Raw genomic sequence first — 23,576 nt, 5'->3', positions numbered from 1 at the left:
ATCAGATGTGTGGAGTCCCCTCCTGATGTGCCTGGCTGAGCACCGGGCCAGGGCACGCGGGGCCCTGCAGGGACAGTGGCTGTGTGCCTGGGGAGGGAGGCTGCCCGGGGCTGTGCCAGCGGTCCCTGTGACCTGCTGGCAGGCTGTCACTTGGGCTGTGCCTGGAGGCCCGTGCTGTGCCAGCGTGGTGCAAGCAGAGCAGGGAGTCCCTGTGGTGAGGGAGTGCAGAGCAATGGGGTGATGCCATCTTGTCACCATGAGAAACAGAAGGCAGAGGTGACCAGGAGTAAGAAAATTTGGTGCCTGGGGCTGGGAGGAGGGCATCCCCCAGCAGGAGAGAGGCTGTGACAGCCCGGTTCCCAGGACCACAGTGTTGTGCTGCATGTGGGACCCACTGCCTGCCCAGGGAGCATCTGGTCCTTGTCCCCATCTCACCTTGCTGTGGGCAGACCCTGCACACTGCCAGCAGAACCCAACTCGGTGGTGGCTGAGGGTGAGGCCTGGGATTGTAGCACAGTGCTGCTTTTGAGCTCTCACACAACTGGGAAGCACTGGCAGTGCCAGGACAGGGCTGGGGCAAGTGGTGAGCTCCACGCAGAGCTGGCGTGTCCAGGCAGGATTCCCCTGAGGGACCAGCAATGCCTTGCTCCCAGCTGGACCCATGCACTGAACTTCCTGCACAGCCTGTTCTGGGACATCAAAAAAACCACTGGAGGCATTGGCTGGTGAGCTGCCAGCAGACACAGCCCTGGGGCTGTAGGGGTACAGGCCTCGGCGGGCAGATATTGTCAGCACCATGGGGCAGCAAGCTGGAAGGACTGGAAGGGCAGGAGCAGGAGCCACTGTGTGAGAAACAGCCATGCCAGAGCCCTGAGAGCCATCAGCTGTTTTGCCCCAGGATGGGAGCTCTGTGGGGCCAGCAGGACCTCAGGCCCCACAGCAGTCCCAGCAGTGCATGGCTGCAGGCCAGGGCAGAGCCCATGCCTGAACAAGGACAAAGGACCCTGCTGCAGCCCACTGCGATGGCACCACTCACCTGCCCAGGATTCCCCTTAGTGCCTCTGGCCTGGGTGTTGAGCTCTTTGTGCTGCCCAGAAGGATCCCAGTGTGGAGAGGGAAGCCCACAGAAAGGGCTGTGGTGGAGCAGGACGTGGAACCTGTCCCCTGGAGTGGCGGCTGGCGCACAAGCAGAGGCCTGGCAGGAGCCCATGTCCCCAACACCCTCATGGCACCCGTCCCACAGCCGGACAAAGGCAGCAAAGAGCAAGGGTGAAACCGGAGCCCTTTAATTGTGTCCTCACAGGGACTGGGGGAGGAAGAGGCCAGGGCAGCAGAGCAGCTGCTGCGCTGGAGCCAGAAGAGGGCAAGGAGAGAAAGGGAGGAGGAGGAGGAGGAGGAAGAGGAGGAGGAGCGTGGGCTCTGAGCCATGGGGGGACAGCTCTGCTGTGGGGTGGCACCTGTACAGTGACTCTTGGGTGACTGCTCAGAGAAAGCACCCCATTTGAGTTATTGCTTGTGAAAAATTATCATTTTGGTTATTGCTCAGAGGATCCACATTTGAGTTACTGCTCAAAGAAATGGATCCATGTGGCAGCAGGGAGGCTCCCAGAAATACAGGAGAAGCAGGAAAAGGCTGGCAGGGGAGGCAGCTTCCTGCCTGCTGCTGGAAGGCACAACATAGGAATTGGTCCTGAGGGCAGAGAGGGGTGTGCTGGTGTAGAGTGGCCCCAGGCAGGAGCAGGTCTTCCCCCCCCCACCTGCAGAGCTGCCTTTGGAATGCATAAAGATTCAAATTCCAGTGCTAGGACAGCAGAGGGACTGCAGGAGAGGCATATTCCTGAGACCCCCTGCTGCCAAGCAGGCACCTGAGAGGGAAGCAGGAAGGTTCCTGCCCAAGGCATTGCAGCACAGCCAGGCCATCGAGGGGCTGGGGCTGTGCTCACTGAAAGAGGAAATGGCTGAGCCCACAAAGAGCTGCAGGAACAGGAGGAGTGCTGGAGGAGCTGGAGGAGTGCTGCTGGACAGTCATGGGACTCACAGGACAATCTTGAAGGAGCTGCAAGAGATATGACAAGATCTGCACCTGCTTGCTAGGTCACACAAAGGGTTTACAAGCACCCAGCGCTGTAGGGAACAGAATCCCCATGCAGGAGACGCTCTGTAGAGCCAGCCTGGGATGCAACTCCCTCTGCCAGACTTGGCACAGGGCAGCCCTGCCCTCCTGCCACCACTAGCTCTGCCCCAGTGCCAGCTGAGCAATCAGGGTGATGAACCCCCAGCCAGCCTCTGGAGACCACCGCACCTGGCGAAGTCTGGGGAGCGGGAGACAACATGCTGGAACTCAGAGAGGTTGATGGTGCCGTCCTTGTCGATGTCAGACTCCTCCAGGATCTGTGGGGGAAGGAGAGCAGTGAGCTCTGTGCCTGGGGCTGTGCAGTGCCCCTGCCTTGGCCAGTGCGCCTCACATTTTGGATGAGCTGCTCCATCTCTGCGCTGCTCAGCCGGGACTCCTCGCCTTGCCCCGTCAGGCAATTCACCAGTTGCTCCAGGTCCTTCCTGTCCAGAATCCCATCATCATCAAAGTCTGGGGAGAGACAAGGTAGGTTTTGGCAGTGCCACAGTGAACCCAGACAGTCACAAGCACCAACATTGCACCACCCCATGCACCTCACCATGCCAAACCAGCTGTTCCCACAGGGAACAGTTCCTAAAGTTCCCTGTGGGTGCTCCAAGGACACTGCTAGCCTTCCTGAACATCCATTCATCACCCTGCTCCTGCTTCCTCAAGGTGCAGGGATCCCAGAACACAGCACCTGTCCCCAGCCTTACCAAAGATGCGGAAGGCATAGTGGGATTTGATGTCAGATGTGGCAGAATCGCTGAAGACACTCAGCATATCAAGGAAGTCTTCAAACGACATGCTGTCATCCCCGGTCTCTGAGGTTGAGAACACATGGCAGATCCGGTGCTGGAAGGGGTTTGCCTGTAGACACGGGAATTGCTCAGGCAGGGCTGGGCCACGTTGGCTCCATCAGGCACACCTTGTGGCTGCTGCTCCAGCAGGTGAGCAGGTGCCCCAGTGCCACTGCTCCATCACCCACGGTCAAACCTGTCCTGTGTGCCTCCCGGGATGCAGCCCTATGCAGCAGGGACAAACACTGGGATCCTGTGGCACAGCAGGGATCCCTAGGATCCTCAGTTGCTCGGTGGGGACACGGAAGCTCTTTATTGGCACAGCTGAGGACAGGACAGCGGCACGGCGAGGCCGTGCTGGGTGCACGGGGCTGTAACCCGGGAGCATCAGTGTCCCGTGTGTGCCAGGCACCATACCCGCAGCTCAGGCAGCGTCAGGATCTGGCTCTTGGGAACCCGCGCAGAGCAGGCGTTCTCCCTCTCCTCCTTTGGCAGCAGTTCACTGAACCTCTTGTAGGCGCTTTGAGAGGCAAGAAAAAGAGCGGCTCTGTGGTGCGAGCGGGGTGGGAGCAGCCCATCTGGGCACCGGCCGCACTTCCCCGGGGGGATTGGCCCGTTCCCACAGCTCCTGCCAACTCTGCCGGGCTGCAGCGTGCCGGCCGGGGGTCCCACGGCTGCTCCCGGGACCAGGGAGAGGAGCCACTCTGTCTGCTGCCCAGCCCGGGGGCCGGGGCTTCAGAAGGGTCACCGCGGGCTCGGGCCGGTCCCCAGCCCCTTGCCCGCCGCTCAGGGCGTCACCGGCCCGGCCCGCGCCACCGGCAGCACCCGCCGACCTTCGCCCCATCATAACCGGCTTTCAGGGCGTGCCACCGGCACCTCCCGGCTCAGCTGGGCGTCCCGGCGGAACGGGAGCCCCGGGGCAGGGCCGGAGCTCCCCGTGTCCCGCGGCAGAGGCTGAGGCCCCGCGGGACCGGGCTCGCCGGGGGCCAGGGTTCGCGCCTCTATCCCGCCCCACTTACGGTATTCCGGCCGGCGGTACTTACAGCAAGATCTCCTGCGTGCTCAGGAACGTCAGCTCCTGCGGGGAGAGCAGGGGTCAGAGCACCGGCACCGGGGCCAGCGCCGACAGGGCGCCAAAGCCCCGCGCAGGGCGCCCCAGCCGTGGTTTCCATGGCCTCTGGGCACCTTCCCCCCCGGGGCCGCGCCGCCCTGCCGTGCCCCGCTGCAGCCGGCCCCCGGTGCCGGTACCTGGTACTCGCCCAGCAAGTCCCGCGGGATCAGACTGGCCGAGCCGCCCATGGCGCCGCTTCCCTCCGCACGTCACTCGCCCGGCCCGGGCGGGGCAAACACAGCCACACGTACAGCCAGCCCCGCCCGCCCGGACTCACGGCGGGCTCCCGGCGCCGCCGAGCGCGGACACGACGGCGATGGCGGGAGGGGAGCCGGGCGAGCAGAACCCGGAGGAGTTCGCGTATGGCGAGGAGGACTTCGTGCTGCAGGCAGCCGGCTGGGGCGACCCGGACTCCGCGCCCTCCCGGTTCGACCGGCTACTGCTGGCGGGCTGGAGCGACCGTATGGAGCGGGGACTGTTCCGGTACCGGCTGGGACCGCTGCCCACCCGCGTCCTGCCCGGCCCCGTGCGCCTCGTGGCGCAGCTGAACGAGCAGCGCAGCGCGGAGCGCCGCCCGCCGCAGCCCGTCCGCAGCCTCCGGGATCCCTTCGACCCCGGCGCCTTCAACTTCACCCGGCTGCGCCCCGCCGAGCTGCTGTTCCGCCTACGCCGCACCGGAGGCCCGGGATCGCCACCCGACCCGCTGCTGGTGGCCATCAACGCCAGCCCGTTGGAGCGGGGACACGTCCTGCTGCTGCCGGAGCCGGCGCGGCGGCTGCCGCAGATGCTGACGGCCCCGGCGCTGCGCGGGGCGCTGGAGGCGGCGCTGCTCAGCGCCCACCCCGGATTCCGCGTGGGCTTCAACGGGCTGGGCGGCGGCGCCTCGGTGAACCACCTGCACCTTCACGGGCTCTACCTGGACCGGCCGCTGCCGCTGGAGGAGGCGCCGGCCGAGCCGCTGGGGCCGCGCCTGGGGCTGCTCCGCGCCGGACCGGCCCCCGCCTTCCTCTTCTTCGCCCCCGGCCCCGCGGCGCTGGAGCCGGTGTCGCGGGCCGTGTGCCGGGCGGCGGAGCACCTGGGCGGTGTCGGGCTGGCCTGCAACGTGCTGGCCACGCGGGGAGCCCCGCCGGCGGGGCCGGGGGCCGGGGGCGGCCGCGGGCTGCGGGTGCTGCTGTGGGCTCGCCGGCCCCTCTTTGGCCCCAAGGCGGGTGAGCCCTTCGCCGTGGCGTTGTGCGAGCTGGCGGGGCTGCTGCCGTTGCCCGCCGAGCCGCTCTACCGGGACATCACCGAGGTGCAGGCCCTGAGCGCCATCGGCCAGCACTTGCTGCCCGAGCCCGAACTGCTGCACCTGGGCTCGGAGCTGGCGCGGCTGCTGGAGAACTGAACGGGGGCACGGGCAGCGCCGGAGCGCGGAACGGCCGGGCCGCCGCCGAGCTGAGGCACCGGCACCGGCAGGGGCCGCTGCAGCTGGAGGACGCGGAAATAACTGTCACGTGACCGCATAGGGCCGCTCTGCCCGCGGTGCCCGCGTCTCTATGGTGCGGTCGCCATGGGAACGCAGCGGCCCCTGGCAGCGGTGCGATGGCGGCGGCGGACGGCGGCGGCGGGGGGAACATGGGCCCGGGCCCACCCCCGGGAACCCCTCCGGGCGAGGAGGCGGCTGGCGCCGCGGCCCTCCCGGACCGTCCCGCTGCCCCCACCGGACCCGAGCCGCGGAGGAAGCGCAGGCGAGTGTGGGGCCGCAGCCCCCGGCAGGGTCCGGCTGGAGCCCATCCAGCCACTCCCGGAGGCGCCTCCCGCTGCCTCCCGCTTTGCCCCGGCCCCAGCCTAGCCGTGCCCCGGCCCCGCTGCTCCCCGCGGGACAGTGCCCAGCCCGTGCCCGGCGCTCCCCAGCCCCCGGGAGCGGTCCGGGGTCCCGCTGACCCAAAATAAATAGTGTTCCCCTGGAATTGCCCCAGCGATCCCGTGTGACACAGCCAGGCACGGCTCCGTAGCCAGGACCAGCCTGTCTGTGTCCTTAGGGCTGTACCGAACCGGGGCTGGCTTGGTCAGACTGCCCGCTGTGCTCTGTGTGTGGGGGGATCGGGGCTGTGTCCCCACTCTGCCCCGTGCCTCGCTGAGCTGCTGTCATCTCATCTCTATTCCAGTGTCCCCTCCATCAACCTGAGCGGCTGCAAGTACGAGAGTGGTAAGTCAGAGGGGTAGGGGGTCCCTGCAGGCTTCCAGCACACACCCGCAGGCTCTCCAGGTGCCTGCCCAGCCAGGAGCGGTGCTGGCACCCAGTTCCCACTGGTTTATTTACTGCTGCCAGTGACTGACTGGCACAGGGCCCCTGCATTAGTGGGGAGCTTGTCACACTCTGGATTGAGATTTCTCCCCATTTAAAATGTGCAACAGCAGCGCAAGCCATCAACATCCCCCACACTTGCGTTTGCCAGCTGTCTGCTAAAATGAGCGAGAAGGGTTCTATCAGATACAATGCAAGGGAGTACCTGGCCTTGGAGACAGGAACTGAGGGTTGTCAACTGTTTAAGGTAAAGCTGGTGGTGAGCAGGCAGGATCTGTACCTGGAACCTCTCCCTGTGCTGTTCAACCCTGGTGACTCCAGGGAGCTGGTCTACTCCCCTCCCACTCTTCTTTCCTTCCACAAGCTGGATCTTGAAAGAACAAACTCCTGGCCCTCGAGGGGTGTTATTAATTTACTTTACTACAGGATCTTGGTATGCATGAATCCCCATCACCTCCCCAGCCCTGCCAAATTCATACTTGGCACTAGCAGGAGCCATCCCAGCAGAGACCTTTCCCTGCTGAGCTGTGTTCCGCTGCTGAAAGACCTTTGATTTGGGAGATTAAATCCACATCTTTGCAAGACTTGTATCTGCTTGTGAGGTGTAAGACCCATGGGAAATTCAACCCTGCTGTTGAGAGGCTCTGGCACCTCAAGACAAGAGGAATTAGAGGGTCAAGAGCTCCCAGAACACTTGCAGCCAGAGGGTTGGCCAGATAAAACTGGTGTTCCTGATACCTTCCAAGGGGTCATGTTTAGTATAAGGTTACTTATACCTCTGAGAGGCAAACTGCAGCCCAAAGAGCTGCATACTCCATCCCTTCTTATTTTGCGGGGGTGGCAGTCCCTGTGTGTGGCTCCTCAGCCAGAGATTTGTTTCACATTCCATCCCTGGTTATTCTGGGTGTTTATCAGTCCCTGTATGTGGTTCCCTTGCCTGGCCCCTGTCACTGCTTGCCTTGGCACAGTGCGGCGGGCGGCGCAGCACTGCGGGCTGAAGGAAGCAGGAGAAAATGAGGAGTGGACAGTGTACTGGACGGACAGCGCGGTCACTTTGGAGCGCCTCATGGAAATGAAGCGCTTCCAGGTAAACAAAACAGCTGCCCAGCAGGAATTGCTGAGGAAGGAGGGTGACACAAGGCTGTCTGTGCAACAGCACGTGGCAGAGTGAAACAAGCACCCGAAGCGGTGCCACGCACCATCGGTGCCTCAGCTCCAGGGCACAGGGTCCATGTACCATGTCCCTGGTGGGTGTCACCAGCAGCATTCAGCAGCTATGGGAGGAGCAGGAGCGTTCCAGCCCTGTGATGTGCTGTGAAATAAACAGTGTTCGATGATAAACGGCTCTTACGCTGCTCCAGGGCTAAGATGGAATAGATAGATAAATCACTAGTGAAGCTCAGATAAAGCAGCTGTAGCAAGTCTCACCCCGCAGCAGCAGTTCAAGACAACCACAGGCCTGGCTTCCTTCTTGCTGCTGATTCTCCATGCTCAGGCTCTCCTCGGGGCTGGGAGAATTCATCCCCACAGGGCCTCCACCAATCTGGGTTTTTCTGCCCCACTTTCAGAAAATCAACCACTTCCCAGGCATGATCGAGCTGTGCCGCAAGGACCTGCTGGCTCGAAACCTGAACCGCATGCTGCGGCTCTTCCCCAAGGAGTACAACATCTTCCCCCGCACGTGGTGCCTGCCAGCCGAGTGAGTGGCGCGGGACAGCGCCGCAGGGATGGGGTGACACAGGGAGGGGGAGGCTGCTCACCTGCTTTTTCTGGGCAGCAGACCCCAAACCTTAACTTGCTTCAGCACGCACCGTGGTGACCTCTTCCGCAGACCTCCCAGTACAGGTGGAGATGTGTGCAAGGAAAAGGTGGGATGTGGAGACCTGGGTGAAGTCACGTGGGGACCACTCTGTGACTCCTGTAGATTAGGAATGGGGGTTCGATTCATTCCCTGCAGAAGTTCAGTGTGTGCTCGCCTGCAGCACTATGGTTTCAGTACCCAGCTATTAGGAGAGAGTTCAGAGGGGTGCTTTTTGCAGCTAGTGATAGTCACCCCTTCCTTGCACAGCTATGGAGATTTCCATGCCTACAGATCCATAAAGAAAACAAGAACATTCATCTGCAAGCCTGACAACAGCTGCCAGGGAAGAGGGATCTTCATAACCCACCATCCGGAGGAGATCAAGCACGGGGAACGCATGATCTGTCAGCAGTACATCTCTGAGGTACTGGGACAGTCCCACAACATTGGGGTAGGATTCCAGCCTCCTCACTCTGCCAGCATCCCCCATGCTCCTCGGGTCTCCTCAGGTCTGCTGGGGGTGCTGGTGTGGCTGTGGAACATCGGGGACACAGACAAAGCACAGGCAGGTGGAGCAGTTCCTCACCTCATCCTTGCTCCTGCCTCTTTCCTCACAGCCCTTCCTCATCGATGGCTTCAAGTTTGACATGCGCATTTATGTGCTGGTCACGTCCTGTGACCCACTGAGGATTTTTCTCTACAAGGAGGGCCTTGCCCGGTTTGCCACCATGAGGTACATCGATCACAGCACGAAAAACCTGGTAAAAAGGAAGTTTCAAAAAAACTTATAGTATCTGTAGGTGTCAGTCCTTAACTTGTCCTGGGGGCACTCCTGGCCTTGAAAAGGCAGGTATTGGGGGTTGCAGGAGTCCCAGCTTGATGCCTTCCTGTTCCTCTATACCACTTCCTCCTCCTCACAGGAGGTATTTCAGGAGGGATAGCAGATCTACCCCAAGGCCCCACATTTGGGCTGTTTATTGGCATCACCACAGAATTATGGAGTTGTTTGCTTGGATGGAACCTTGGAAGGTTTCTAACCTCATGCTCAAAACTTGGTGAACAGTAAATTTGTATCTGGCTTCTCAGGGTCTCAGCCTATCAGGTTTTGAAAACCTGCAGAATGAATCCCCTCTGGTGTCTCAGCTTCTAGCCCTGATAAGTGTGCTCAATTCCACACCATTTCTACACCGCCCGTGCTTCGGGCAGAAAATAACATGGGAGTATCTGGGGGGGCTGTTCAGTGGTTCAGAGTGAACAAATGTCTCTTGTGGTTCCCTGCCAGGGTGACATCTGCATGCACCTGACCAATTATGCAATCAACAAACACAATGAGAACTTTGTCAAGGATGACATGGTGGGCAGCAAGAGGTACTGGCATGTCCAAGCACTGCAAGAACACTGCCTGGGGACACTGGTTTACCTCAGCTTTCCTGGGGTGACACAGCTAAGCCCTTGCCACCTCCTGTTCCCCACACAGGAAGCTGTCCACTCTGAATGCCTGGATGGCAGAGCACAGCTATGACACATCAAAGCTCTGGGCAGATATTGATGACATTGTTATCAAGACACTGATTTCAGCTCACCCTGTGCTGAAACACCATTACCAGAGCTGCTTCTCCAGCCACCCTACTGGCTGCGCCTGCTTTGAAATCCTGGGCTTTGATATTTTGCTGGATAGAAGGCTGAAGCCATGGCTGCTGGAGGTGAGGAAGGAGTGGATAGCTCAGAGCTGGGGGACTAGGACAGGGGGGTTGGGATGAACAGGGCTTGTTTGATTCAAAAGGGCCACCTTGCTCACAGAATTAACCAGGCTGTGAAGCCTGCTGTGAGCAGGATCCAAGAGAACCCATTTCCTGCACACCATCTAACAATGGAGTTTCCCAAGCCTTCAGACCCCTTGTCCTGTGAGCACCCTGAATTTGTGACAGCTGCCCCTTGCCTGCACCCTGTGGGGTGGCATCCAGGTGACCTGTGGCACAAGTGGGCAACACCCTGCAGGAGAGAGTGCTGTGTGTGGCTTTCTGTCTCTGATACAGAGAGGAGCATCCATGGGCAGTGTGGGGCGTGGCAGGGGCCATGGGCTGGGAGCTGGGGTGCCAGGTTAGGCTACCTGCTTGTCTTGCCAGGTGAACCACTCTCCCAGCTTCAACACGGATTCTCAGCTAGACCATGAGGTGAAGGATGCCCTTCTGTGTGACACCCTCAACCTGATCAATGTGCACGCCTGTGACAGAAAGAAGGTACTGGAGGAAGACAAGCGGCGGGTAAAGGAACGGCTCCTTCAGGCCAATCAGATTCCCCGTGAGTCCAGGTATTGCTGTTCCCCCACAGTGCTGCAGGTGCCCAGTGAGCAAAGACGGGGCATGACAGAGCAGGATAACACCAGGGCTGACTGCTGGAAGCTCCCAGAGCCCATGGCATTGTGCAGCCTCTGAGCTCTCTCAAGCCATCTGCATCCTGCAAGGAGGAGCCAGGTCTCCTCTCTGGGTGTCAGGAGACCTGTGACATCTTGTGCTCTGGGCCCTGACAGAGCTCTCCCCAAGCTGCATCTGCTTGTCTTCTCTTTTGCTGGGGATGGGCAGTGCCAGCATCCTGGGCTGGCAGGGATGCTCACATGAGGAACCACAGCCCTGCCTCAGGAACTGGGGGTAGCCTGGGCATGGGCCCTTCTCCAGGGCAGGGGTTCTTTTGAGGGCTGAGGGTTTCCCCTTCCTCTGTCTGCATGTCCTTTCACAAGCCCGTGTTCAGTGAGCCTGTTGCCTTGCAGGCAGGGCACGGCTCTCTCCAGCTGCTGTTTCTATCAGGAGTCCTGGGACATGCTGAGCACATCAGTCCTGCACTCTGCCTGTCCCAGAGCCTCCCTCCACAGTTCCCCATCTTCCCTTCTGCTGCAGGCGCAGGGAGCAGGAGAGCAGCCAGGCTGCCTGGCTGGCACAGGCTGAAACCTACGAGAACGAGCACCTGGGGGGGTTCCGACGCATCTACCCAGCTCCTGGGACAGAGAAGTATGAGCCATTCTTCCAGCAGAGCAGGTCCATCTTCCAGGAAACAGTAGCATCCAAGGCACGAGAAGAGTATGCCAGGTACGGTGCTCCTGTGGAAACCCACTCCTCACAGGTGGCATGGAGACCACTCGCTCCTCATCCCTCCTGGGGAGCAACTCTGCTGCTTGGCAGGTGTAAGAAAGCGGGGAGAGCAGGAGGGGAAAGGAAGGAGCCTGCACATGCTGTGGCTCCTCAGCAAAGTGGCTCCTTTTAGATGGACTCCAGAGAGGCAAGGGCTGTACTCTGTTGACTTTTGGACCCTGGAGGCACCATTTCCCAAATGTCCCCCTCCCTTTTGGCAGGCACAGCCTTATCCAAGGGCATTTCTCTTTTAAAAAGTCTCTTTACAAGCATCCCATCCCATCTCGTGGCACACTTCTGTTGTGGGCTATTCATACAGAACTTTGGCCTGCAGTAAATGCCCTCAGGTTGAAGTCTGCCCCACAGCCTTTTGCTATTGTGGCTCTGAGCCAGTATGTGACTCCGCTGTTCTGTGGCAGGCAGCAGCTGGAGGTGATGCGCCTGAAAAATGAAAAGCTGGAAGCTGCCATCAGGAAGAAGAAAACAGAAAGAATGCAGAATAGAAGCACAGCTCCTACAATCCACCTCACCCACAGAAGCACTAAGGCATGGGATGGAAAGGTACCTCAGTGTCAGCATTGTCCGTGGGTTCTCCAAGTCAGTGGCGTGGCTCTGGGAGCTATGCTGAGCCATTGGTGCACCCATGGAGCAGAAATTCCAGGGTTGACTGCCTGCATGAAGTTCAGAGTCAACAACTTGTGTTGGCAGTACTTGCAAGCACCAATGTTTTGCCCTTCCACTTTGGCTCTCACTGGGATCTCTGTCCCACTCTGAGACTCTAACTGTCCCCAGGCTTGGAGCTGCTCATGGTTTTGTCTCTCCTGTGCATTATGCCAGCTTCAGCTTTGCTATAGCTCAGATGTTTCTCTGCCGAGGTGCAGCGCAGGCAGTACAACTCCATGCAGCCCCAGGACATCGTGGAACATGAAGAGAAGAGGAGAGTGAATGCTCTGCTGCAGCGTGAGAAGCTGATCCGACATCTGGGCATCACTGAGCAGCTTTCCCGGCTGCTCCCCACAGCTGACACCCAGGGATCCTGCGTGCTCCAGAAACAGGTAACAGCCCTGCCCGGAACAGCCCCTCACAGAAGTGAATTGGGCACTGAGCATCTCTGCCGGGGTCTGATCGGGGTCCGCTGCAGGCGGATCAGCTGCTGTGCCTGCAGGACGATGTGAGTCTGGAATGGTGGTGGGGGCATCCTGGGGACAATGTGCAGGGTAATGCTTTAGTGAGCACCTGGGTGTGACTAGAGGAGACTCTTCCTTCCTATGACCTGCCAAGGCCTACAGAAGTAAGCCATGGCCATTTTCTTTCCCTCCTTCCAGCTAAAGTTTCCCTGGGATCTCCTCAGGGACCACAACACCCACGATTTAATGATGCTTATCTCACTCCTGGGAGTCCCAGCTCAGCCCTTGGGACACAGGATCATGCCCAGCCCTAGAGCCCAGGCCCTGCCACGGCACACCCCAGGCCCAGATCCCAACGACATCAAGACCCTGTGCATTCAAGGCCGGAGTGTCGCGTACCACGCGCGGCAGGAGGGCCCCCGGGCAGCAGCCACCCAGCCCTGTGCCCAGCCTAAGGGGCTGCAGCTGTGTGATCAGCAGCTCCCTGGCATTGGAACCCAGGCTGAAGGCTGTAAGTACGGATCACCTTCCTGTGGGATGCTCCTGGCCTTGATGGGAGGAATGGATGAGCTCAGTGGAGTTCTCAGGGATGCTGAGACACTGCAGAGGGGTTGCCTTGCTCTCCTTGGGGCACTGGTAACCACTAGGAGTCTCTGTGTAAGGCCATTTGCAGGGACAGGGAAGAGCCATGAGTGGTTTCCAAGGATCAAGGGTTGATGTGCAGGCATTGGGGAGTGTGAGAAGCCAGGAAAGTCAAAGGGGTGAATTAGCTCCTGGGGGTCAGCGGGGACACGGTGACACAGCACCACTCTCGTCCCAGGGCTTCCTCCCACCATACTGCTCCCTACCCTACTTCTTCACCCAGCCCTGCATCCTGGCATCGGCTTCATCCACTTTGCAGCCTTAGGACCAGGGGAGCAGGGGCTGCCAGCACCAAGCCCCACTGGGAAGGGCAGTGGGAGCTGCTGGCTCTGCACAGCCCCACATCTGTCTGTGCTGTTCCAGATGATGTCGGTAGTCTGTCATCCTCCGATGAAGGCAGCTGTCCCCCGGCTTCCCCAGCCAGCCCAGGGCAGGGTGATGGCATCTTCCACTGCGCTGTGGTCCCGGAGCTTCCCATCACCACTGCCGTTCACACGCAGCACACACATGGCTCACATCATGGCAGAGCCTCGCAATGCCAGTGCGTCACACCAAGCCAGGACCTCACCCCATGCCAGTGCCTCACGCATTCACAGCATGAAAAGCACAGGTAACATGGCTGAGGGCTCAGCCTTCCTCCCATGTGTGCTTGGACCAGGACTTGCTGGATAGGCTGGCTGCCTCCATCAACTCTGGGGTCGGCTGCCGAGCCCCCTGACCACAGCCTGGGCCCAGCCACCTGTCCCGGCTAGCTTCACCTCTGCCAGGACCGGAGACTGGTACTTGTGCCTCTGTCCGTGCCCCGCCCGCTGCACTCGTGTCTGTGACCCGCAACAGAATCCCTGCGGAGGCCACCTCGCTCTGGACCCGCCGGGCCCTCGCTTCCCCCGCCGGGCCCTCGCTTCCCCCGCCGGCCCCGCCCGTTCCCGGGCCTGTTGCTGCCATGGCGGTGCTGCTCCAGCGCGGGCTGCGGCCGGTCCCGCTCCTCGCTTGGGCCCCGCGGCGGGCGGCGGCGGCGTGGCCCGGGGACCCGAAGCCGCCGGAGCCGGCGCTGGAGGAGCCGGAGAGGTGCGGAGCGGTCGGCCCGCGGTCGGGGCCTGCGCCGGCCCGGGCGCTCACGCGTGTTCCCCGCAGGGCTCGGCGGCGGCGGGCGGCGGCGCGGATGGAGCGGCTGCGGCGGGAGCTGGGCGGGGGCCGCAGAGCCCCCGATCGCGCCCTGACCTGGCAGGCGATGGAGCAGCTGCGGTGAGCGCGGGGCCGGGCGGGCCGCGCCGCGCCCGGTGACCGCCCCCGTGACCGTGACCGTGCCCGCAGGTTCCTGCGGCAGGAGATGCCCGAGGAGTGGCCTCTGGAGCGCCTGGCCCAGGGCTTTGGCGTCGGCATCGACGTGGTGCGGCGGGTGCTGCGGAGCCGCGGCTGCCCCTCACCGCGCCGCCGGCTGCGGCAGGACCAGCGGGCGCTGAGCGCCGCCGCCACGGCACCGGCACCGGGCACCGGGGACGGGCGCGAGGTGCGCGCCCCCGACGGGACGCTCTTGTACCGGCTGCCGCGGGGCTGGGGCGGGCCGGGGCCCGGCGTGCAATAAACGGAGCTGGGACCCGCCTCCGCCTGTGCTGCTTCCGTCGCGCCGGGCGCGGGCTCCGAGGCGGCGGGGATGGGCTCCGAGGCGGCGGGGATGGGCTCCGAGGCGGCGGGGATGGGCTCCGAGGCGGCGGGGATGGGCTCCGAGGCGGCGGGGATGGGCTCCGAGGCGGCGGGGATGGGATCCGAGGCGGCGGGGATGGGATCCGAGGCGGCGGGGATGGGATCCGAGGCGGCGGGGATGGGATCCGAGGCGGCGGGGATGGGATCCGAGGCGGCGGGGATGGGATCCGAGGCGGCGGGGATGGGCTCCGAGGCGGCGGGGATGGGATCCGAGGCGGCGGAGATGGGATCCGAGATGGCGCGGCTGCTGGAGGCAGTGGACTTTGCAGCCAGGAAACACAAGGAGCAGCGGCGGATGGATCCCGAGGGCACTCCGTACATCAACCACCCCATCGGTGTGGAAACCCCCCGGCACCGCGTCCCGCTCCCGGGAGAACCCCGCGGGCCCTTTATCCCTCCCAGAGCACCGCTCTGCCCTGGGATCCCTCCTGCCCCGGAGCGCTGCCGATCCCCGAGAGCCTCTCACTCCGGTTCTTGGAGAGAACCGCGTGCGTTCTCCCGCACCATGTCCTTCAGCCCGACGGGGGCAGAGCTGCCGAAGCGCTGCACCCCTGGCCCCTGCCCCAGCCCTGTGACCGGCTGTGGCTGCTGCCCTCCTCCGGGGCCTGCGGGAGCTGCCGAGGGGCCGCTGTGCCGCAATCGCACCTGCCAGCCTTGGCGACAGCCCCCGGGACCCCCCTGCCTGCCCAGCCCGAGGATTCACCTCGCAGGATTTGCCCCTGGGGTTTTCCCTGCCCAGGGTTGGTCTCGGGGAAACCTCAGTGCCCACCGTGCAGCCCAGCAGCCCCCGGGTCACCCACGGGAGCCTCTGTCCCGGCCCGGAGCTGCCTGTTCCCCGGTGCCTCCCGCCACCTTTCCGTTCTCGCTGCAGGCGTCGCCAGGATCCTGGCGCATGAGGCCGGCGTGACGGACATCGTGGTGCTGCAGGTACGGCCCTGCCCTGCCCTGCCCTGCCCGCTGCCCTGCAGCCCCCCACGTCCCCTCCTCGCCGCAGGCCGCCCTGCTGCACGACACAGTGGAGGACACGGACACCACGTTCTCCGAGATCGAGGAGCGGTTCGGTGCTGAGGTGCGGCGCGTGGTGGAGGAGGTGACGGACGACAAGACCCTGCCCAAGATGGAGCGGAAGCGGCTGCAGATCGAGCGCGCTCCCTTTTGCAGCAGCCGAGCCAAGCTGGTCAAGCTGGCGGACAAGCTGTACAACCTGCGGGACCTGAACCGCTGCACCCCGCGAGGTATCGCCCGCGCCGGCGGCAGCGGCACCGCGGGGACGGGGACGAGCCGGGCCGGTCCCCACCGGCAGCATGGCTAGCGCTGTTGGCTGTGCCGAGGGACAGAGGAGCCCCGAGGCTGCTCGGGGCGGCAGTGGCGGGGGGCAGCGCGTCCGTGTCTGTGTTTGCCCGTCCGTGTGTGCGGGGCCGTGCCCGGGGACTCGGGGAGGGCGCGGAGCGGCCGCCGGTGTGGGGGGGCCGGAAGTGACGTCCCGCGTGTCCCGCAGGCTGGTCGGAGGAGCGCGTGCAGGAGTACTTCCGGTGGGCGGCGCGCGTGGTGTCCGGGCTGCGCGGGACCAGCGCGGCCCTGGAGGGGGCGCTGCAGCGCCTGTTCGAGGAGCGCGCCGTGCCCACGTGACCGGCCCGCGCCCGCCCGGGCCAATAAACCTGTGCGAAGCGTCTCTGCGTTGCCATGGTATCGATCGCTTCCGCCGCCGCGGAGTTCCGGCCGCGCCGCGCCCGCGCTCGGGCCTTCCCGGTGCCGACCCGGCCGCCGTCATGGCCCTCGCCGGGCGGCGCGACGCGCCCGAGCCGCCGGACTTCGGGATTCTGAAGCGGCTAGCGCGAGACCAGCTCGTCTACCTGCTGGAGCAGGTCCGAGGGCCGCCCGGGGCAGGGACCCGCACCGGGGCGGGCGTGGGGAGTCGGCGGGATCGGTATTGGCCCGGGGCTTAGGGGTCGGGAGCCGGGGTCTGCGCGGGGCAGCCGCCGGGTGCCGGCCCATGCCCTCCTGCCCGCAGCTCCCCGGGAAGAAGGATCTGTTCATCGAGGCTGACCTGATGAGCCCCCTGGACCGCATCGCCAACGTGTCCATCCTGAAGGTACCGCGGGCTCCGCTCGGGCCGCCCCGCCCGCCGCCGCCGCCCGCGCCCAACCCGCGCCCTGTCCCCGCAGCAGCACGACGTGGACAAGCTGTACAAGGTGGAGACACGGCCGGCCCCCGGCGCCAGCGACCAGTGAGTGCCCCGGGCCGGGCCCGGGCAGGGCTCTGCGGAGAAGGGGCCCCGAGGCACGGACGGGTGCGAGCAGCCCCTCGCTCCCCTCTGTGATGCAGGTTCTGCTTCCTGGTGCGGCCGCGGCTCAGGACCATGAGGTTCATCGCCGGTGAGTGCGGCCCCAGAGGCGGCTGCCCTCAGCTGGGGCTGGAGCTCTGCGCCACCGCTGTGCCCGGGCCTGAGGGGCTCTCGGCGAGTCCCGCTCCCCGGTGTCACTTGTGCCTGGGGCCATCGGGCTGCGTGTGCCGAGGGGAGCTGTGCCCGGCAGGGTGGGCAGCTGTGCGGGGTGTCCACAGATATTGTCAACGCTGACAAGATGTCAGGGAGGAGCAGGAAGTACAAAATCATCTTCAGCCCCCAGAAGGTCAGTGGGACACACAGTGCTGCCCATTCCCCTGTCACTCTGTGCTTGCCCAGCCTTTGCACCTTCCACACTTCTATAGATATCAAAATTTGTTTTTAACGCAGAAACGTTTATGTAAACTCGAGTGTTATTACACCTGGGAAGGTGCTGGGCCCCTCCAGAGCTTTTCCTGCTTAGAGCCTGCATGGCCCTGAGGGTCTTCCCTTTCCTTCCAGTTCTATGCTTGCGAGATGGTGCTGGAGGAAGAGGGGGTCTTTGGTGGTGAGTGGAGCTGCGGCGCTGGCTCGGGGTAGCTGACACAGCAGGATCCCAGTTAAATTCTAGTGCTGGGATCCCTGTGTGCGGAGGGACAGGAAGGTGGGCAGGGAACACAGTTCTCTTGAGGCTGGCTGCTGGCCTGCAGGCAGATGTGTGCCCGCACAGCATCGGCCCCTCTTCTGCCTGAGGAGAGGAGTCAGGCTCCTGCCACCCATCCTGTCTGAAGCTCAACAGGCCCTGTTTTGGGGCTGCTGTGATTCTTGGGGCTCTTCCTGCCCAGGGCTGCATAACTGTCCCCTATCCTTGTTCCAAACACAGATGTCACCTGCGATGAATGGTCCTTCTACCTGCTGCCCCTGGATGAAGACATCATTAGCATGGAGCTGCCTGAGTTCTTCCGTGACTACTTTCTGGTCAGTGGGGCACTGTGGTGAGGTGACAGCACCATCCTGTCCCCTGTGCCTCACCAGGGCTGGGACAAGGTGCTGTTCAGAGAGGTGTGTGGCATCCTGCTCAGCCCCTCAGTCTGCACCATGGGCCCTGTCTACTCCCCAGGGGCAGCTTTTGTTGGGGAGTGACCCCAAGCTGGCCTCTGTGTCACCAGCTGAGCAGCTTCGGGGCATCCTGTTGTGTTCCTGGGATGAAGCTCCCAGCTCAGTGCCCAGCCCAATCCCCTGCCATGGCAGACCTTCCCAGCTGGCTGCCCACACTCCCTTGTCCTGCAGGAGGGAGATCATCGCTGGATCAACCCTGTTGCCAGAGCCCTGCAGCTGCTGAACTCCCTTTATGGCCCCTTTGGGAAGACTTATGGCATCGGCCGCTGTGCTAAGGTGTGGCTGGCACCAGGAGTCCCTTGGGTCCCCATCAGCGGCACGGCTTGCAGGGACCTGGACCCCATCAGCCACATGGCAGCACGTCACCACAGAGGTGTCACTGTGCTGTGCCTCCTTCTGGGCAGGTTTTTCAGGGGGGTTCCATATGCTGAGGTGGGCAGCGGAGGGGCGGCTGCTGCTCGCTGGGGTGTGGTGGGCCCCCCATGCCCTGACAGAGGGAGCCTGGCCTTGGTTGTCAGCCCCACTTTGTGCCAGGGCCCTTGGCGGGAGCCTGGGGCTGCTCCCCAGCCCTGGCACCCTCTGCTCCTCACAGATGAGCTATGAGCTGTGGCGGGACTTGGAGGAGGAAAGTGAGAGTGAAGGCCAGGGCAGGAAGCCTGAGATTGGACACGTCTTCCTCATGGACAGAGGTGGGCTGAGGCAAGGACAGAGGGTACGATTTGGGCAGCAGGTCTCTCAGAGGGACAGGGACTGTGTGGGGTAGCAGGAGGAATGGGAGAGCAGCCTGGCTCCGGCTCTCCTTGCAGACACCGACTACGTGACAGCACTCTGCTCCCAAGTGGTCTACGAGGGGCTCGTGGACGACACCTTCCGCATCAAGTGTGGTAGGTGACTTGGGAACAGCAACAGGGCAGAACAGAGCTCTGTGCTCAGAATGGGGCAGAACAGAGCTCTGTGCTCAGAATGGGGCAGAACAGAGCTCTGTGCTCACCTGGCCAGCATCTGCAGGGTTTGTGCCTGGTATTGTCAGGCACAGTGCTGTTCCTACAGGGACAGTCTCAATAGGTGGTGCTGCTGGAGGTCATCCATAGGGACAGTCCTCACTTTGACCAAGAGACTGGGCTGGCATCCCCTGTCTCACAGCAAGGCTTGTGCATGTGGGAGTTTTGCTATGTTTGGGACAAAGCAGCTCTTCACTTTTCCCTGCAGGTAGTGTGGATTTTGGGCCAGATGTCACCTCTTCTGACAAGAGCATTAAGGTGCTGCTCAATTCCCAGGACAAAGTGAGTCCTCACGAGCCTTGGGGGAGTCCCCTTGGTGGGAGGAGGCAGAGTGGACCATTCCTTCCCCCAAGCTTGAGCAGGAGTGGCTGGGGGCTGCTGGGCCCCCAGAGCATGGGTTTGGGCACAGAGACCAGAGAAACCCAGTGTGCAGGTGCAGCTCCACTTCTGAATCTGGCAGAGTCCCTGCATGCAGGGCTGTGTCACAAATGACTCTTTTAAAGTTGCTGAAGGAATCACCAGAAAAGGTATCCGCAAAAACGAGTTTAACATAAAAGCTGCAGCATGACCAAATTAGCTGGCAAAGTTCTAAAAGGTTAAAACACACAGATGAAAAGAAAATAAAAATTACAAATTGATCAATCTAAAATAAAATCAACCCAGAAATATCTACATGGAGGTGGAGGTGGGAAATGAGGGGAGAATCAAAAGGATAGGAAAGGGTAAGGCTGGAAAGGAAGATGGAAGAGCCTCCTGTTGAGTCACAAGGTTCATAGTAATTTTCCATCCTGGCCACAGTTCAGGTTGGTATTTAAGTATGGGACTTGACAATGAAAATATGACTCCACTTGGGTTTTTATTCAGGTTACAAAAATAAATTTCCCAGCTGTTCATTAAAAAACAGGACCTGCTTAGACAGTACTAGTTCCTAGAAAGAGTGTTTCTGCTAAACTGGGGAGCAGCCATGTGCTATTCATCAAGGCTGATCCCTGAGGAACATTTCTCAGATGGTGGTGTGGCCGGGCAGGGAGGGACACAGCGACACAGGCTGCTGTGCCGGGGTTTTGGGGCGCGGGGTGGCACGTGGCCAGCATGCTGTGCGGGTTGCTGGGGGAGTTGGCCCTGGGGTCTGTGTTTGCAGGGCTGCAGCTGGCTGGGCTTCCACAGGTGTTCAGCCAGATTCGGAATGAGCACTTCTCCAGCGTGTTTGGCTTCCTGAGCCAGAAGTCACGGAACCTGCAGGCACAGTACGACGTGAGTGTCACCCTGGCGTGCAGGACACCTGCGGCACTGTCCCTCACAGCCTCACCAGCCCTGTGCTCTCCCTCCTGCAGCGGCGCCGGGGCATGGACATCAAGCAGATGAAGGACTTTGTGTCCCAGGAGCTGAAGGGACTGAAGCAGGAGCATCGCCTGCTGAGCCTGCGTAGGAACCTGCGGGGAGGGAGGGGCCCTTGGCTGTACTGCAAGTGCTGGAGCTCTGGGGAAAGTGGGGGTTTGGGGAGCCCTGGATGTGCCCAGCAGGGGCAGGGCAGGGGCTGGTGGCTTGTGCTATCTGCCTGCCGAGCCCTTGAGCCCTGTCCCCTCCAAAGCCACTGTGTCTCTTGGCTGTGTAGATATTGGTGCCTGTGAGTCTATCATGAAAAAGAAAACCAAGCAGGACTTCCAGGAGACCATCAAGGCTGAACACGGTGAGTGCTGCTCCATGCCCTGTCCCTGCCCCAGTCTGACCCATGGCCTCGCTTGCCCCAGGCCCAGGGAGCCTCATGCCTGAGTATTGCCTGTGTGGCCACCGTCCTCACAGTCCCTTTGTTTCGGGGGTGTCTCAAGATCCTAAGTAGGGTCTGGCTGCACTCTCTTGAGAGGGAATGTGTGGTGGGGTGGGGCATTGGGAGGGCAGCAGAGCCCAGAGACCAGCTCAGTGGGCTGGCAAGTGGGGTGATGCTGCCTGTGCCCCTGCCACAGCACTGCTGGAGGGCTTTGACATCCGTGAGAGCACCAGCTTCATCGAGGAGCACATTGACCGGCAGGTGAGACCGGCAGGTGAGACCTGCTCCAGCTGGCCTGGCCTGCCCCCCTAACCCCGCTCCCCACAGGTGTCCCCCATCGAGAGCCTGCGCCTCATGTGCCTCCTGTCCATCACAGAAAACGGTGAGTGCCCCGCTGTGCTGGGCCACAGCAGCGGCACCAGGCCCCAGCCCTGGCACAGAGCTCACCTGCTGCTCCCCACAGGTCTGGTCCCCAAGGACTACCGCTCCCTGAAAACACAGTACCTGCAGGTGAGGGCCCGAGGAGTCACTGCAGAGCAAGAGCTGTGTCGAATGGGGTTCCTCTCGCCGTGGTTCTGGCCACGAGGTGCTGGGCAGCAGCGCTCCTGGGGATGGGCCCTGCCTCCACAGGCTCCATGCGAGCCCCAGGCTCCACCTGCCCCTGCCCTGTGCTTGCTGGGGGGCTCTGAGGCCGCAGAGGGACACCCTGTCTGCTTCCCTTGCTGTTCCACACTGATCTGGCTGCCCCCTTCACAGAGCTACGGGCCTGAGCACTTGCTGACCTTCCACAACCTCAAGCGCATCGGGCTGCTGACGGAGCAGTCAGCTGGGGAGACCCTGACAGCAGTGGAGAGCAAAGTCAGCAAGCTGGTGACAGACCGTGCTGCAGGTGAGCCAGCCCACTGTCCCTGGGAGCCTGGGAAGGGGAGCTGCTGCCGCAGGTCTGGCTGCAAGCACGTGGCAAACGTGTGGGCTGCGAGCACCGAGCGTGACTCCAGCGATGCTGCTGCAGGCGGCGCAGGGCGCTCTGCTGTGGGGACAGCAGGGCTGGCAGACACCACAGCCATCCTCCAGAGCACACAGCTCTGCACATCTCTGCCAGATCCAGACAGAGCCTCTTCAGATGTTTCTCCTTGTCATGTTTTCCAGGAAAGATCACAGACGCATTTAATTCTTTGGCCAGGAAGAGTAATTTCCGAGCCATAAGCAAGAAGCTGGGGTTGGTACGTCCTCAAGGGGTGTTGGCTGGCCGCTGTGCCCACAGAGCAGAGAGCTGTGCTTAGCCTGTGCCCGTGCCCAGGCTGCAGATTGGCACCTTGGGGGGACACAGCTCAGGTCCAGAGCTGCTGCAGCTGCTCCAGGCAGTCTGTAGGCTTCTCCTCAGGGCTGGGGGCCCACTCTTCCCTGACCCTGTGCCCTGTGAGTGTGCTTGCAGCACTTCCTTGCCCCCTTCCAACACAGCAGTGGCACTGGGCATGCAGCCTTGTGTCCTGAGGCAGAGGTCCTGGGGTGCTGGCAAGGTGACATTTCTGTCCCTGGCCCCTGCTGCACAGCCCCCCCAGGCCATGTGGTGCTGGCTCTGGCACGGTGGGTGGGAGGTGGGGACAGAGTTCCAAGTGTCTGTCCCTCCTCACCTCTGTACCTCTGAGGGGTGGTGAGGCCCCAGGCAGCCTGGTCCTGTACCCTTCTAGTCACCTGTCACTGCAGATCCCTCGGCTGGATGGCGAGTATGACCTCAAAATGCCTCGGGACATGGCGTATGTTTTTGGCGGGGCCTATGTACCCCTGAGCTGCAAGATCATCGAGCAGGTGAGTTCATTTGCTGCTGGAGAGAACCAGGCACATCCCCTCAAAGCCCCTGCCTCCTCCTGGGGAGCGCAGCAGCGGCCCCTCTGCCCAGGACTGGGGCGGGTGGTGGTCACCCACTGCTCGGAGCTCCTGGGCAGTGTCCAGCAGCCAGCCTGACACCCTGCCCGTCCCTCAGGTGCTGGAGCGCCGCGGCTGGCAGGGCCTGGAGGAGGTCGTGCGACTGCTCAATGGCAACGAGTTTTGTGTCTCAGGTAGTGCTGGGGGCTGGGGGCGGCGGGCTGGCAGCTGCCATTCCTACAGCGCTCTTCGCTCTCCAGACAGCACCGTGGAGGACAACCCTGCCTGCGAGTCCCAGCGTGTTGTCCTCGCTGTCTTCCTGGGGGGCTGCACCTTCTCTGAAATTGCAGCCCTCCGCTTCCTGGGGAAGGAGAGAGGTACGCGCGGCCTGGGCAGGGTGGGGAGCAGGCGGGAGCGGGGGGTCCCAGCGCTGCAGCCGGGCAGGCCCCGTGCTCCGCGGGGTGCCAGGGCACACGGTTGTACCGGAAAATGGGCGGGGATGGGGCGGGCAGGGTCGGTGCTGCCCCGCAGCACTGCTGGGCACCGACAGGCCTTTGCTGCAGGGTGCAAGTTCATCTTCCTGACCACGGCCGTCACCAACAGCGCCCGCATGATGGAGGCCATGATTGAGCCCAAGGCCTGAGCCGCGGAGGGGGCCGGGGAAGCCCGCCAGTAAACATCTCTGCTGACAACGACCTGGCCTAGGGCTGTGTGTGTGGGAGCGCTGTCCCGCGGGAACCGGCGCGGCGCTGGGGCCGGGGCCGCCGTGGGACGGGCGGGGCCCGGTGG

General features: G+C 62.4%; 5 protein-coding genes across 11 annotated transcripts; 4 read left to right on the top strand and 1 right to left on the bottom strand.

Moving 5' to 3' along the window:
* Window positions 1-1,265: 1,265 nt before the first annotated feature.
* Window positions 1,266-5,477, bottom strand: CIB1 (calcium and integrin binding 1). Of its 2 annotated transcripts, none has more exons than XM_086849538.1 (7): window positions 4,162-5,477; window positions 3,957-3,991; window positions 3,331-3,433; window positions 2,830-2,983; window positions 2,466-2,584; window positions 2,303-2,391; window positions 1,266-2,056 (listed from the first exon to the last, which is right to left on the bottom strand). In XM_086849538.1, the coding sequence occupies exons 1-7, from the start codon at window positions 4,210-4,212 to the stop codon at window positions 2,035-2,037; spliced, it is 573 nt and encodes a 190-aa protein (XP_086705664.1). In that variant the 5' UTR covers window positions 4,213-5,477; the 3' UTR covers window positions 1,266-2,034. The 2 variants fall into 2 exon arrangements, with proteins under 2 accessions (XP_086705664.1, XP_086705665.1); XM_086849539.1 differs by having other exon boundaries at window positions 3,110-3,433; window positions 4,162-4,700.
* On the top strand, window positions 4,341-5,408 carry GDPGP1 (GDP-D-glucose phosphorylase 1). The gene has a single exon (XM_086849690.1). It carries the CDS (start codon window positions 4,341-4,343, stop codon window positions 5,406-5,408), a length of 1,068 nt encoding a protein of 355 aa, XP_086705816.1.
* Window positions 5,478-5,518: 41 nt separating the features above from the next.
* On the top strand, window positions 5,519-14,608 carry LOC111933941 (tubulin polyglutamylase TTLL13). 5 transcript variants are annotated; one of them, XM_086849519.1, is made up of 17 exons: window positions 5,519-5,751; window positions 6,172-6,212; window positions 7,280-7,398; window positions 7,880-8,010; window positions 8,380-8,536; window positions 8,730-8,873; window positions 9,395-9,480; window positions 9,590-9,815; window positions 10,239-10,423; window positions 11,007-11,195; window positions 11,657-11,798; window positions 12,113-12,292; window positions 12,563-12,875; window positions 13,370-13,616; window positions 13,844-14,074; window positions 14,141-14,251; window positions 14,321-14,608. In XM_086849519.1, exons 1-17 carry the CDS (start codon window positions 5,606-5,608, stop codon window positions 14,589-14,591), a joined length of 2,919 nt encoding a protein of 972 aa, XP_086705645.1. In that variant the 5' UTR covers window positions 5,519-5,605; the 3' UTR covers window positions 14,592-14,608. The 5 variants fall into 5 exon arrangements, with proteins under 5 accessions (XP_086705645.1, XP_086705644.1, XP_086705642.1 ...); XM_086849518.1 differs by lacking the exons at window positions 5,519-5,751; window positions 6,172-6,212 and having other exon boundaries at window positions 6,838-7,398; window positions 8,404-8,536; XM_086849516.1 differs by lacking the exons at window positions 5,519-5,751; window positions 6,172-6,212 and having other exon boundaries at window positions 6,838-7,398; window positions 12,119-12,292.
* Window positions 14,609-14,750: 142 nt separating this feature from the next.
* Window positions 14,751-16,382, top strand: HDDC3 (HD domain containing 3). Its single transcript, XM_086849514.1, has 4 exons — window positions 14,751-15,045; window positions 15,582-15,637; window positions 15,705-15,945; window positions 16,209-16,382. Exons 1-4 carry the CDS (start codon window positions 14,766-14,768, stop codon window positions 16,337-16,339), a joined length of 708 nt encoding a protein of 235 aa, XP_086705640.1. The 5' UTR covers window positions 14,751-14,765; the 3' UTR covers window positions 16,340-16,382.
* VPS33B (VPS33B late endosome and lysosome associated) lies at window positions 16,296-23,482 on the top strand. Of its 2 annotated transcripts, none has more exons than XM_086849504.1 (23): window positions 16,296-16,575; window positions 16,722-16,802; window positions 16,876-16,937; window positions 17,036-17,085; window positions 17,273-17,340; window positions 17,556-17,601; window positions 17,917-18,011; window positions 18,324-18,428; window positions 18,745-18,841; window positions 18,959-19,040; window positions 19,366-19,435; window positions 20,321-20,407; window positions 20,488-20,578; window positions 20,769-20,843; window positions 21,118-21,182; window positions 21,249-21,303; window positions 21,385-21,431; window positions 21,678-21,810; window positions 22,071-22,144; window positions 22,629-22,730; window positions 22,906-22,981; window positions 23,048-23,164; window positions 23,351-23,482. In XM_086849504.1, exons 1-23 carry the CDS (start codon window positions 16,480-16,482, stop codon window positions 23,428-23,430), a joined length of 1,854 nt encoding a protein of 617 aa, XP_086705630.1. In that variant the 5' UTR covers window positions 16,296-16,479; the 3' UTR covers window positions 23,431-23,482. The 2 variants fall into 2 exon arrangements, with proteins under 2 accessions (XP_086705630.1, XP_086705631.1); XM_086849505.1 differs by having other exon boundaries at window positions 16,397-16,575; window positions 16,879-16,937.
* The last annotated feature ends 94 nt before the right edge of the window (window positions 23,483-23,576 follow it).

Source organism: Cyanistes caeruleus, chromosome 13, assembly GCF_971803275.1.
Source record: "Cyanistes caeruleus chromosome 13, bCyaCae1.hap1.1, whole genome shotgun sequence".
Taxonomy (NCBI): domain Eukaryota; kingdom Metazoa; phylum Chordata; class Aves; order Passeriformes; family Paridae; genus Cyanistes; species Cyanistes caeruleus.
This window is presented reverse-complemented; position numbering and strand designations above follow the sequence as displayed.

Excerpts from the sequence above, each read along its gene's own strand:
- CIB1 (XM_086849539.1), bottom strand. The coding sequence starts at position 3,328 with ATGGTGCCTGGCACACACGGGACACTGATGCTCCCGGGTTACAGCCCC. Across the intron at positions 2,585-2,829 it reads CTATGCCTTCCGCATCTTTG|ACTTTGATGATGATGGGATT; the intron begins GTAAGGCTGGGG and ends GTCTCTCCCCAG. Across the intron at positions 2,057-2,302 it reads CGCTCCCCAGACTTCGCCAG|CTCCTTCAAGATTGTCCTGT; the intron begins GTGCGGTGGTCT and ends TATCTCTTGCAG.
- GDPGP1 (XM_086849690.1), top strand. The coding sequence starts at position 4,341 with ATGGCGGGAGGGGAGCCGGGCGAGCAGAACCCGGAGGAGTTCGCGTAT.
- LOC111933941 (XM_086849515.1), top strand. The coding sequence starts at position 6,925 with ATGGGAAATTCAACCCTGCTGTTGAGAGGCTCTGGCACCTCAAGACAA. Across the intron at positions 9,481-9,589 it reads GACATGGTGGGCAGCAAGAG|GAAGCTGTCCACTCTGAATG; the intron begins GTACTGGCATGT and ends TTCCCCACACAG. Across the intron at positions 11,799-12,112 it reads CTAAGGCATGGGATGGAAAG|GTGCAGCGCAGGCAGTACAA; the intron begins GTACCTCAGTGT and ends TTCTCTGCCGAG.
- HDDC3 (XM_086849514.1), top strand. The coding sequence starts at position 14,766 with ATGGGATCCGAGGCGGCGGGGATGGGATCCGAGGCGGCGGGGATGGGA. Across the intron at positions 15,638-15,704 it reads CGGACATCGTGGTGCTGCAG|GCCGCCCTGCTGCACGACAC; the intron begins GTACGGCCCTGC and ends TCCTCGCCGCAG. Across the intron at positions 15,946-16,208 it reads GAACCGCTGCACCCCGCGAG|GCTGGTCGGAGGAGCGCGTG; the intron begins GTATCGCCCGCG and ends CGTGTCCCGCAG.
- VPS33B (XM_086849504.1), top strand. The coding sequence starts at position 16,480 with ATGGCCCTCGCCGGGCGGCGCGACGCGCCCGAGCCGCCGGACTTCGGG. Across the intron at positions 21,811-22,070 it reads GGTGACAGACCGTGCTGCAG|GAAAGATCACAGACGCATTT; the intron begins GTGAGCCAGCCC and ends CATGTTTTCCAG. Across the intron at positions 23,165-23,350 it reads CTTCCTGGGGAAGGAGAGAG|GGTGCAAGTTCATCTTCCTG; the intron begins GTACGCGCGGCC and ends CCTTTGCTGCAG.